Source organism: Rhinopithecus roxellana, chromosome 7, assembly GCF_007565055.1.
Source record: "Rhinopithecus roxellana isolate Shanxi Qingling chromosome 7, ASM756505v1, whole genome shotgun sequence".
Taxonomy (NCBI): Eukaryota; Metazoa; Chordata; class Mammalia; order Primates; family Cercopithecidae; genus Rhinopithecus; species Rhinopithecus roxellana.
Window position 1 is genome coordinate 1,029,512 of NC_044555.1, and position 13,534 is coordinate 1,043,045.

At 44.9% G+C, this 13,534-nt stretch overlaps 1 protein-coding gene across 2 annotated transcripts; it reads left to right on the forward strand.

The window, feature by feature from the left end:
* Positions 1-1,605: 1,605 nt before the first annotated feature.
* MAGEB2 (MAGE family member B2) lies at positions 1,606-6,182 on the forward strand. 2 transcript variants are annotated; one of them, XM_030934170.1, is made up of 2 exons: positions 1,606-1,696; positions 4,625-6,182. In XM_030934170.1, exon 2 carries the CDS (start codon positions 4,677-4,679, stop codon positions 5,631-5,633), a length of 957 nt encoding a protein of 318 aa, XP_030790030.1. In that variant the 5' UTR covers positions 1,606-1,696; positions 4,625-4,676; the 3' UTR covers positions 5,634-6,182. The 2 variants fall into 2 exon arrangements, with proteins under 2 accessions (XP_030790030.1, XP_010356481.1); XM_010358179.1 differs by having other exon boundaries at positions 1,607-1,696; positions 4,672-6,182.
* The last annotated feature ends 7,352 nt before the right edge of the window (positions 6,183-13,534 follow it).

Below are 13,534 nucleotides of genomic sequence, written 5' to 3' on the forward strand. Positions count from 1 at the left end.
AGCCCTGGCTAAATATAGCTCACCACAACTTCCAGTTCAGAGGTGTGCAGAGGGTGAGTACCTTGATCTCATGGGAACAGCCTCAGGTCAGTGGAGGATGGAGTGCCCCAAGACTGGTCAGGTGTCATGGTGAGGAACCTGAAGGGGAATAAGAGAACTGTTATAGGACCAACGGGTTTGTGTGTCGGCTGCAAAGTAACAGACACACTATAATAAAATGGTAAAGTTTGCAGCAAAGAGTTTAATGATTGCAGGGTGCCAAGTGAGGAGATGAGAAGAGACTCTCAAATTCATCTCTCCAAGGAGTTCTGGGCTGGGATTTGCAAGGAAATCATGGGGGGTGAGGGGCTGGAGAACTGAGGTTGTTGATTCGTTGGGATAAAGGGGATGAAATCATCAGAATGTGGAAACTGCGTTTTTGTTTTTTTTTTTTTGAGTCAGCTCCTGTGGGGTCCTTTGGACCAGCTGATGTCAGTAGGGTCCTTTAGAGCAGCTGGCATTAGTGGGGTTCTTCGGACCAGCTGAGTCCTTAGAATCATCACTATGCGGGATCTGAAGGAATATCTCAAAGAAAAAAAAAGTTTCATTACGTTCAAATTGTTATCTATAGAGGAATTAAGGGGAACTATAATCTAGTAACAGGATCTACATGATTCTGGGATAATAGGCACCAAACAACTATGAGGAAGCAGGTCAGAGAGCAAGCTGACTTCATGATTAATGCTGAATGTTCTGCAAGCTTGGTTTACCTTCATTTATCTCCCTTCCCTCTTCCCTGATTAATTTTATACAGTTCATAGGGGCAGTTTCAAAACCACCCACCCCAGAACAGAGGAGCCCACAAATTCCACCAATGCTGTCACTCTTGGGATGCCCAGAAGAGAATTATGAGGTGAAGAAACCCCATCAATATGCCTGGTGTGTTTCACAGAGGTGAAGTCCTTGGACTAGTGGAAATGGCCCTAGTTCAAAGAGACAAAACCCAGGCCCTAACAGGAGTCAAGGCGAGGATCCTAAGTGTTATGAGGGTACTCTCTGCCCCGCAACACCAGCAGAGGGGGCCAAACGGAGCCCCTCGCCATTATTAGCACCGAGAGGCCCCAAAATAACTATCTCTGAGTCCCCTTAATTCCACCTGTATAGTCTCGGGGAAGGAAGGGCCTTTGTCTAAAGAGGGTGACCCCAGTTGTGCAGAGAGAGAGTCTTGGCTTTCACGGGAATCAAGGTGAGGACTCTGAGTGCAGGTGAGAAGACCTCTCCCCAAAAGAGGCACATTCACAGAGCCCTGCTGCTGCTGTCAGGCCTGTGAGGCCCAGGCAGGCGTGGCCTGTGGCAAGCTCTGATTTTCACGGTGGGGACTGAGGGAGGTGGGGGTATTGTTTGGAGGCTGGCGGATTTGGGTCAGCAGGCAGATTTGTCCCAGGCTGCTAGATACTGAAGTGAGGACCCCTAGTGGAGACGTAGGGACCAGCGACGCTAGAACAGTGACGTCCAGCGGCGTCCTACCCCAGCCGTCAGTTCTCCGAGGCCACGGGCTGCCGGATGTGACACATCCTTACTTCCGCTTTGAAGACAACGACCCGAGCGGATGTGGCTCATTCTGACTTCCGCTTTGGAGGCGAGGACCCCAGCAAGTATAAGGGGTGTGGCGTCTGGTCAGCCGAGGGTGAATTCTCAGGACTGGTCGGGAGTCAAGGTGAGGACCCTGAGTGTAAATTGAAGAGACCGCCCCCACCCGTAACAAAGAGGGCCCCGCTAAGTCCCGCTTCTGCATTTGGTCCTGAGAGGCTGCGGTAAAGCGGTCCGGCAGTATTTCACCTGGAAAGTTGCAGGGCAGGGGAAGGGTGGGGGGAGGGGCAGTCGCGAGGGAAGGAGGCTTGGACATAGGCGATAGGCCTCATTCTGCACTTAGGGTGGGTGTAGGCGCTAACTGAAATCAATTTGAGGGCCGTAAATGTGGACTGAAGAGAATATCTCCTACCCTTAACAGGGGTGGCCTCACTAAGTCTCGTCCCTGCAGACGGCTCTGGGAGGCCCCAGCAAAGGTGTGCCTGGAAAGTCTCAGGGAGGGGAGGGCCTTGAACCTAGGAAGCAGCCCTGCCTCTGCTCATATGGCATCAACCTAAAACCTAACTGGGGTTAAGGTGGGGACTCTGAGTACCAATGAGTGGACCTCTACCCAAAAGAGGAGTCATGCTGAGCAGTTCCCAGGCCGAGGTGCACTGGGATTTAGGTGGTCCCAGGCTGAGATGACAAATGCGGTGCAACCTGACTTCCTCTCCAGGGACTAAAGAAGTTGAGGGCTACACCCAAGACCCACATCTGCTGCCAGCAATAGGAGGGTCAGGGCAAAGCTGGCAAGCTGAGATGCCCTCTCGTTTCCTCTGGAGGTGGTCTCAGGGAGGGGAGAACCTTGGTGTAATGGGGTAGGTCTAATACAACAGAGAGACCCAGTCTCTAACAAGAAGCAAAGATGTGACAGTGAGTGATGAGGAGGGGACTCCAACCAGAAAGAAGTGCCACATAGAGCCCACCCTTGTTGTCAGACCAGGGAGACCTGAGCATGTTGGCATGTTGAGTTGCACTCACTCTTCCCAGGATATCTCAGAGAAGTGAAGGACCCTGTTAAAAAGGGCAGCCTGAGGTCAGCAGAGGGAGGGTTTCCAGGTTGTGCCAGATGTCATGGTAAGAACTCCGAGGACTGCAGGGAGCTCCCACACCATATTAGTGGGAGCAACACAATCCTTAGTACTGTCAGCTCTGAGAGACCCCAGGCAGAAATGTCAAGCAGAGGTGCCCATCAGTTCCCATTCAAGGGTAACAGAGAAATGAGAGTTTTGATCTGAGGGTGGTGATCACTTGTCAACAGAAGTAATGTATTAATTGGTCCATTCTGGCATTGCTATAAATACCCAAGACTGAGTAATTTATAAATAAAAGAAGTTTAATTGGCTCACAGTTCTGCAGGCTGTACAGGAAGCATGATGCTAGCATCTGCTCAGCTTCTGGGAGCAGGGCTCAGAAAATTTACAGTCATGGCAGAAGGTGAAGGGGGATCAGACATGTCACATGGCCAGAGCAGGATCAAGAGGGCAGGGGAGGTGCTGCACACTGTTTTTTTTTGTTTTGTTTTGTTTTTTTGAGGCAAAGTCTCGCTCAGTTTCCTGGTTGGAGTGCAATGGTGAGATCTCGGCTCACTGCAACCTCCACCTCCCAGGTTCAAGCAATTCTCCTGCCTCAGTCTCCCGAGTAGCTGGGACTACAGGCGCCCACCTCCACATCTGGCTAATTTTTATTTGTGTGTGTGTGTGTGTGTGTGTGTATTTTTAGTAGAGACGGGGTTTCACTGTGTTGGCCAGGATGGTCTCGATCTCTTGACCTTGTGATCTGCCCACCTCAGCCTCCCAAAGTGCTGGGATTACAGGCATGAGCCACCGCACCCAGCCTGGGGAGGTGCTACACACTTTTAAATGACCAGATCTCATGAGAACTCACCATCTCACCATTAAGGGGAATGGTGCTAAACCATTCGTGAGAAATCTGCCCTCATGATCCAGTCACCTCCCACCAGGCTCCACCTCCAACATTAAGGATTACAATTAGACATGAGATTTGGTGAGGATACAGATCCAAACCATATCAGGGAAGAATATTAGACCCTCTCATGAGTCAAATTTAGAGGCTGAGTTGGGACTGTATGCAGGACCATCTATCACAGGGCAGTTATCTGCCTGCCACAGCTTTTACTTTTGGGAAGACCACATTTGGTCAGATAAGGCCACCCTCACTTCCTCCTATGGATTCTCAGGGAGGTTGGCTCTTACTATGACGACATAGGTCTCAGTTCAATAAAAAGGAGAGCTCCTCTATCAGGAGTCAAATTGAGGAATCTGAGTGAGAATTCAAGGGACCATTGAATCCTTAACAGTGGAGACATCAAAGAATCCAGTTCAACCCTTTATTTTCAGCCCTAGAAGGCTCAGAAAAGGGTTATCAGGTCTAGTGTCCCCCTCTCTTTTTTATATAAGATCTAAGAGAGGTGAGATTCTTAGTCTGAAGCTGTAGCCACCAGTCAGCAGAAGGGGGCTGGTGCCAAGCCCTACATGAAGCCAAGGTGGGGACCTTGAATGAGAGCTGAAGACTCTAATATTAGATTCCAAGACATCAAGACCTCACTGAACGCTTAGCACTGGGTGTCACTTGTCAGGGTGGTGGATTGAGGCACCCCTTCAATTCCTTCTCATGAATCCAGGGAGCTTTGAGCTGTCAAATTCACAATGGCGGAAGGGAGTGGCTCATACCCTGCCAAGACTTCATAAGATAATCCTAAAAGTGAACTGATAAAATCTCAAATACCAGAAGACAGGAGGCCCCGCTGCCAGTACCTCCTGTCGCCATAGTAAGCCCAAGGCAAGGCTGACAGAATGCAGTCTGAAACTCACTATAGAGGTTCTATGGTTCTTCTCTGGTGTCTTAGGGGAAAGGCTGACCAGGACAACAGGAGCGTTGTGGCTTTCTAGAACAGTGCCTTCAGGGAAACTTGCAAAGGCAGGCTTCCTTCAATAAAGCCAAGATGGGGTCTTCCAGCTAAAGGTGCTCACAGATTTCTTTCTCCCATCTCCAGGTATACTAACTACCTCTTCTCCTGCTCACATTTCTTAGTGTACCCAGCCGTCATGCCTCGTGGTCAGAAGAGTAAGCTCCGTGCCCGTGAGAAACGCCGCAAGGCCCGAGAGGAGACCCAGGGTCTCAATGCTCCTCAGGTCACTGAAGCAGAGGAAGAAGAGGCCCCCTGCTGTTCCTCTTCTGTTTCTGGGGGTGCTGCTTCAAGCTCTCCTGTTGCTGGCATTCCCCAGAAACCTCAGAGAGCCCCAACCACTGCCGCTGCTGCTGCTGCAGGTGTTTCATCCACAAAATCTAAAAAAGGTGCCAAGAGCCAAGGTGAGAAAAATGCAAGTTCCTCCCAGGCCTCAACATCTACTGAGAGCTCAAGCAAAGATCCTCTAAGCAGGAAGGCAGGGATGTTGGTGCAGTTCCTGTTGTACAAGTGTAAAATAAAAGAGTCCGTTACAAAGGGAGAAATGCTGAAGATTGTTGGCAAAAGGTTCAGGGAGCACTTCCCTGACATCCTCAAGAAAGCCTCTGAGCGCCTGAATCTTGTCTTTGGCCTTGAGCTGAATAAAGTCAAACCCAACGGCCACACTTACACCTTCAACAACAAGGTAGACCTCACCGATGAAGAATGCCTGCTCGGTACCTGGGACTTTCCCAGGAATGGGCTTCTGATGCCTCTCCTGGGTGTGATCTTCTTAAATGGCAACTCTGCCACTGAGGAAGAGGTCTGGGAATTCCTGAATATGTTGGGAGTCTATGATGGAGAGGAGCACTTAGTCTTTGGGGAACCCCGGAAGCTCATCACCCAAGATCTGGTGGAGGAAAAATATCTGGAGTACAAGCAGGTGCCCAACAGTGATCCTCCACGCTATCAATTCCTGTGGGGTCCAAGAGCCTATGCCGAAACCAGCAAGATGAAAGTCCTGGAGTTTTTGGCCAAGGTGAATGGTACCACCCCCTGTGCCTTCCCAGCCCATTATGAAGAGGCTTTGAGAGATGAAGGGAAAGCCGGAGTCTGAGCCAGAGTTGTAGCCAGGCCTTGCACTACTGCCATGGCCAATTAATCTCCCAAAGCCAAGTTTACCTGCTGTTCTCACCCCCAGTTGAGGTCTTAGGCAGATTCTTTACTTTGTAATTTAAAAGGCCTGTTAACTTTTGTTCTTGTTATGCATGAATAACTTGTTGACTTTTTTCTCTTTTTCAACTAGTGTTTCTTTCAACAGGTTTATTTAGATTCAGAATGTAAATTTACAAATGATATGGATCACCCTGTTATTGCTGTTTTTCAGGGATAGTAGAAAGTGTCGTGATTTTTGAGTGAAACAACTTGTTAATAGAAATCCTTAAATCACCTTTGTAATCCAGGACAAGAAAATGTGGCATTGGAATAGAAATATCTTTGGTAATGTGAAAGACCTCTTAGTGAAGTATTTGGGATCGGAAGCCTGAGGGGTAAAAATGTTCAATTCTTGGTTTACTCCATTTAATCTTTCTTTTCATAAAGATACATACTTGGATTTGTTTATGTTATTCAAGAGTGTATGAGAAATTAAATCATAGTTAGTTAATCTTCTTGTTTATGACTCTTACTTTAAATATTAATTGAGCATCTGCTCTGTGGGAGTCTTCCTGCTTGTACTGGGAATGTTTAATCAAAGAAGACCAAGCTTGTGCTCATGCAATTGTAGAGTCTAGGAGAAGCTGTCATCATGGAAGAAGGTGAGATACTTCAAAAAAGGAAAAAGAGGTGATGAAAGGAATAGTTTTCATTGCTAAGCAGCATTTTGACTGAATGTGGTTTTTCAGTCTTAAAATGTTGTGCATTCTCTGAGATATAATGGATTTTTTTTTTTTTAATCTCAGCTGGAAGGTTGGTAATGTCTCTGATGAAAATCATCATTGTAATAATTGCCACTTCCTGATGTCTCAATTGACGAGACAGACACATTTGCATGCATTACATATATTCCACCAGTACTACGAGATGGGGCTTATCAAACCCACTTTACAGTAAAGAGTCTGAGGCTCACTGAGTTTGGTAATTTGCTAAAGTTTACGGGGCCAGTAGTGAAAGGGTTGGGATAAGCCCCCTGATCTGAATTACCCTAGAGCCTACACTGCTCCACCCCTCTCAGCCTGAGGCAAACCTTGAAAAAATATTTTGGTTTTCTTCTTCTTACTGCAGAACGTGTTTCAGGTGATAAAAGAATAACCTTGTACCCAAACTAGTAGATTGGAATACATAACCACAGCAACAATAATACCAAAAAAACCTGAGAGGTATAAATAAGTGAAAGACAATATTCAGTGACAGTATGATTATCTACATTTGCAATGTTAGATAACCTCAAAAGATCAGGGGCTCCCCAAATCATCCTGAACAATGTCTTCCCTGTAGAAAATAAATCTATCAGAACAGAAATTACATGAACGTGTAAGACTAGCTGATAAAGAGAAGAAATAGATCAATGTGTCTTATCTGTGGCTGCCCATCTCCAGTCTTAGGCCCCCTGCTTCATGCTACAACTTTGTGGTATCACACCACTCCTAGGACAGGGACCCATTCTCTGCAATGTTTACAGAGAGGAAATTGTTCTAGAATTTGCAGAGATGTGGCATTTTGCAGGAAGCGTTTAATCCAAGAGACAGAGCCAAGATGAGGGCTGGGGAGACCAGCATCCCAGAATATCAGGCAGGGGGTTAACATAGACCATTCCCTTCTGCTCTCAGGCACAGTCCTAGGCTGAGCTGTCAGTCTGAGCATCCCCTCACATATTCTTCAGGCATCTGAGAGACATAAGAGCCCTAAGGGCAGCATCCTCAAGTCAATAGAGAAAGGAATCCCAGCCTCTTACAGGAATGAACGTAATAAACCTAAATGAGGATGATGGAAGGACCCAGCCAGAACAGTTGGGGGCCTGTAAAGTCACATTCCAATTGTCAGTCTTGTGAAGTCCAGAACCGTCCTGGTGGACACTGACTTTCAATTCAGGTCCCAGCAAGGTGAGGACTTTGGTCTGAAGGCTATGGCCTCAGGTCAGTAAGGAGTGGAGTCCCAGGAAGGGGGCAGAGTCAAGGTGAAGGCCTGGCATGTGGATATAGGGACCACTCAACCCATAACTGGCAGGCCTGCCTCTAGTCATGCCTTTGCTATTAGCCCTAGGAGGCCCAGGGGGGGAGCTGGCAGGCCCAGGTGCCCCTGTCTTTTTCTTGGAGAATCTCAAGGAGATGAGACTTGATTTGCAGGCTGGCCTCCCAGTTAAGCAAAGGGTGGAATCCCAGGCCATGATAGGTGTTAAGGTAAAAATCTCATATGCGGAAAGAGGGAAACAACTGCTAGAGAGGTGAACAGAGAACAAGGATGTCCTTAGAAAGTTATGCCCAGCCGGATGCAGTGGCTCATGCCTGTAATCCCAGCACTTTGGGAGTCCGAGGTGGGTGGATCATTTGAGGTCAGGAGTTCAAGACCAGCATGGCGAAAACCCGTCTCTACTTAAAAAATACAAAAATTACCTGGGCATGATGGTGGGCGCCTGTAATCCCAGCTACTTGGGAGGCTGAGGCAGGGAGAATTGCTTGAACCTGGGAGGCTAAGCTTGCAGTGAGCAGAGATCGCGCCACTGCACTCCAGCCTGGGCAACAGAGCGAGACTTCATCAGAAAGAACAGAAAAGAAAGTTATGCCCTGGGAGGCCATAAGCATAGCTTTCAAGCTGAGGTTACACCACATTTGCTGAGGGCCGGGGAGTGGTCTCAGGGACATGAAGTCCTTGGACTAATCGGGGAGGCCCCATTCAGTAGAGGGAGGAGATTGGCTCCTTAACAGGATTCAACATGATGACACTGAGTGACAATGAAGGGACCCCTCCCAGAAAGAAGAGGGTCACATAGAACCTTGTCCCTATTGTCAGACCTGAGACCTGGACATGATGACATGATGCATCATACTCTCTTCTTCCCAGGTAATCTCGTGGAGATGAAAAATATTAACAAAGTGGGCAGCCTCAGGTCAGTAGAGAGATTTCTAGGTTGTTGCAGAAGTAAATGTGAGGACCCTGAAGACTGAGGTGAACACCTACCCCATAACAGTGAGGGTAACACAGATTCCTTCCACTACTGTTAGTCTAGGCAGAACATGAGCAGTTATGGCAACATGAAGCAAATTTTACTTCTTCTTAGGGTGTATCAGGGAATTGGTCTTCAATTCCTTTCATATGGGGAGATAGGCCTCAAGTCAAGACAGGAAGGATTTGCACAGGATGTGACAGGAATAAGGATGAGGAAACTGAAGAGTAAGGGACCACAGATCCCACATCAGTAGGAGCCACACAAAATCCTTGTCAGCCCTCAGAGACCCCAAGCAGAAATGTCAGCTGGAATTTCCCACCAGGTCCTACTCAAGGGTAACAAGGGAAGTGAGGGTCTTGATCTTAGGGTGGCAGTCTCACATCAACAGAAAAAGAAACCTTCGGCCTGTCCAGAAGTTAAAAATGTAAGACCCTGAGTTAGGACCCTGCATGGGACTACCCATGATAGGGTCTTGAACTGCCTGCCACAGGTTTCATTCTTGTGACACCATTGGCAAGTATGTAGCCAGATGAGGCCATCCTTGCTTCCTCTTGTTGGGTCTTAGGAAAGTGTGGGCCTCACTATGAGGAGATGTCATCAGGTCAAGAAGGAGGGGATCCCCAGGCCCTGCCAGGAGTAAAATCAGGGAATCTGAGTGGAGACTGAGGGGACACCATAGCCTTGAATAGAGGGGACAACAAAGTGTCTACCCTTTGATATCAGCCTTAGAAGACTCAGAGCAGGAATGTTAGGGGAGGCACCTCATCACTTCTTTATATAAGGTCTAGGGGAGGGGAAATCTTTGGTCTGAAAGTTCAGCTACCAGTCAGCAGAAGAGATCCAATACATGCCAGTCTGTGTGCCAAGTGCTTTCCATTCATTACCCACATCCTGCCAGTTCTACCAGACAGGGCTTACCAAACCCATTTCATAGATGCAGAACCTGAGGCTCGTAGAATTTAGTAACGTGCCCAAGTTCACACTGCTAGTAATGACAGGGCTGGGACGAGAACCCTGGTCTGAGTTAGCCGAAAGCCCACACTGTGCCACTCCTCTCAGACTAAGGATGACCTTGTTCCTTAATTAACTTTTCCTCTCATTACTGCAAAATGTACCAGAGGCAATAAAAAGAAAGACTGTGGCCAAACTATTGGACTGTAATGTATAGCCAGAACAATAAAAATATCAAAATAAATGGAAGGTTTGAGTAAGGAAAAAAAAAATATTTTGATGACACAATTTGTGTCATATGTGATGTTCAATAAATTCAAAAAATGAGGGCATACAAAAAAAATCATCTGACTCAGCCACTTCCTTATAAAAAGTAAATATATCACAACAGAAGTTACATGAGACCCTAAATCTGGCTGGGCAAGAATGGGAGATCAACAATTGCTTTTTCTCTTATAACCTACCACCTGTCCTGGGCCCCCTGCCTTGTGCTGTAGATTTCCCATATTGCATCACTCCTGGGGCAGGGGCCTGTTCTCTGAAAGGTTTGCAGAGAGGACACTGTTCAAGAGTTTGCAGAGATGTGGCGTTTCCCAAGAAGGCTTTAATCCCACTGGCAAGAGCCTGTATGAGGACATACATAAATCAGGACTGGAAAAACAAACACTGCAGAATATTGGTTATTACAAAAAGACTAGTCCCTGCCTGCTTTCAGACCTAGAGGGTCGCAGGCAGAACTGTCAGGATGAGCATCCTCTCATTTATTTTTCACAGTTGTCAGGAACTTGAGAGCTTTGGCCTAAGGAGGGCAAGCTTAGGTCAGGAGAGAGATAAGGCCCAAGATCTGTTAGATACAAATGCCAGATCCCTTAAAAGTAATTAAGAAAGCACCCACCCAGAACACTGGGGTCCTGAAGAGTTCAGGCTCTGCTGTTGACCCTTGGAGGTCCTGAATTCCACGGCTGGATGAAATACAGAGAGGCCTTGAAAGATGAAGCAGAGAGAGCCTGAGCCAGAGCTGCAGCCAGGGCTGTGCTACTGCCATGGCCAGGGCACATACCAGAGCCACGTCCCGCTGCTCCTCCTACATCTAGTGAGATCTGAGACAGATTCTTCACTTTGTAGCTGAAAAGAGAAGGCAACATTCTAAGTAGTGGAGAGCCAATTTCGACCTAGGGCAAACATATTGTATGTCTTATTTTTGTTTTCGCTCTACTTGAATAATTGGAAGATGTATCTTTTTTATTTTGGGCACTTTTAAAATGTATTCATTTTAATAGAAGATTTATTCAGCTTCAGTATCTGTGTTTATGAATAACATGGATAACATATTTATTTCTGTTTTCCATATATAAATGCAAAAGTGCTGGAATTTTTTATCAACAAATTGAAAGTCCTTAGGTCTCTCTTTGTGGTCCAGAACAAGATAACATAGCATATGAATAAGGACTTTTCTATTGTATAAATTTAAGTTGTACAGCAGGATGTTTTGATATACATATATTGCCATGCACCATATGATGATATTTCAATCAGGACCACATATACAATGGTGGTCTCATAAGATTATAATGGAGCTAAAAAACTGCATTATTTACATGTGTGTGGTGATGCTGGTGAAAACAAACCTACTGCACTACCAGGCCTATAAAAGTATAGCACATACAATTATGTGCAGCACATAGCACTTGATACTGATAATAAACAACAATGTTACTGGTTTATATCTTTATTATACTATACTTTTTTAAAATTAGGTTGGTGGAAAAGTAATTACATTTTTTGCCATTAAAAGTAATAAGAATTGAGACAGGTTGTAGTAGTAATAATATTCTAGTAATATTAAATAAGTAGTAATATTAATTAATAGGTAATAATATTAAAATATTAATATTAATTAATAAGTAGTAATATTAAAAGTAGTAATAATTGAGACGGAGTCTTGCTCTGTCGTTCAGGCTGTGGTGCAGTGGTGCAATCTCAGCTCGTTGCAACCTCTGCCTCCTGGGTTCAAGCAATTCTCCTACCTCAGCCACCTGAGTAGCTGGGATTACAGGGGCCTGCCACTACGCCTGGATAAGTTTTGGACTTTTAGTAGAGAGGGAATTTCACCATGTTGGCCAAGCTGGTCTCGAACTCCTGACCTCAAGTGATCCGCCTGCTTCAGCCTCCCAAAGTGCTGGGATTACGGGTGTTATTTTAGAGTGCACTCCTTCTACTACTACTAATAAAAAAAAAATGTTAACTATGAAACCAGTCTCAGGCAGGTCCTTCAGGCTGTATTTCAGAAGAAGGTGGTGTCATCATAAGAGATGACAGCTCCATGTGTATTATTGTTCCTGAAGACCTTCCGGTGGGACAAGATGTGGAGGTGGAAGACAGTGATACTGATGATCCTGACCTTGTGTAGGCCTAGGCGAATGTGTGTGCTTTTGTCTTCATTTTTAACAAAAAGGTTTAAAAATCTAAAAAGTAAAAATAGAAAAAAGCTTATAAAATATGAATATAAAGGAAGAAAATATTTTTGTACAGCTGTACAATGTGCTTATGTTTCAAGCTAAGTGTAACTACAAAGAGTCAAAAAGCTAAAAAAAATTAAGAAGTTTATAAAGCAAAAAAGTTACAGTAAGCTAAGGGTAATTTATTGTTAAAGAAAGAAAAGCACTTTTGAGAATTTAGTGTAGCCTAACTGTACAATGTTTATAAAGTCTATAGTAGTGTACGGTAATGTCCCAGGCCTTCACATTCATTTACTAGTCAATCACTGGCTCACCCAAAGCAACTTCCAGTTCTGCAAGCTACATTAATGGTAAATACTCTATACAGGTGTATGATTTTTAACAATCTTTTATATCATATTTTTTACTGTACCTTTTCTACATTTAGGTACACAAATACTTAGCACTGTGTTACATTTGCCTACAGTATTCAGTACAGTCACATGCTGTACAGGTTTGTGGCCTGGGAGCAATAGGCTATACCAAATAGCCTATGTGTGTAGTAGGCTATACCACCTAGGTTTGTGTAAGTGTACTCTATTATATTTGCACAACAATGAAATTGCCTAACAACGCATTTCTCAGAAAGTATCCTCATTGTTAAGCAATGCATTACGGTACATGGTGAAATGCTTACTACAGGTAAGCAATTTAATATATTCATTATATCATATAGTTACCTTGTTTTGTGGTAAGAGCACCTAAAATCTACTCTTAAAAAATTTGCAGTATGCAATACAATATTATTAACTGTAGTCCTCATACTCTACTTTAGATCTCTAGATTTATTCATCCTACAAAACTGCAACTTTGTACTGTTTGACATGCATCTCTGCATCCCCTCCCCACCCTGCCTCTGTTAACTACTGTTTTATTCTCTTTTTCTATGTATTTAACTTTTTTTCTTTTTAGAGTCTACATATAAGAGAGATTAATAGCATGTAGCATTTTTCTTTCTGTGTCTAGTTTATTTCACTCAGCATAACGTCCCCCAAGTTCATCTGTGTTGTTGCAATGGCAGAATCTCTTTTTCGAGGCTAAATAACATTTTTTAAAATTTTATCTTAGTTTCAGGGGTACATGTGCAGGTTGTTATATAAGCAATTGCATGTCGTGGGAGTCTGGGGTACAGATTATTTCATCACCCAGGTAATAAGCATAGTACACAATAGGTAGTTTTTTCATCCTCACCCTCCTTCCACCTTCCACCCTCAAGTAGGCCCCAGGGTTTGTTGTTCCCTTCTTTGTGTCCATGTGTACTCAATATTTAACTCCCACAAAGAACATACAGTATTTGGTTTTCTGTTTCATGGTACATATATACCACAATTACTTTATCCATTCATCCATTGATAAACACTTTTGTTGTTTCCACATCTTGGTCATTGAGAATAATACTGCAGT

What these genes read in the sequence shown, in the direction of transcription:
- MAGEB2 (XM_030934170.1), top strand. Translation starts at nt 4,677, where the DNA reads ATGCCTCGTGGTCAGAAGAGTAAGCTCCGTGCCCGTGAGAAACGCCGC.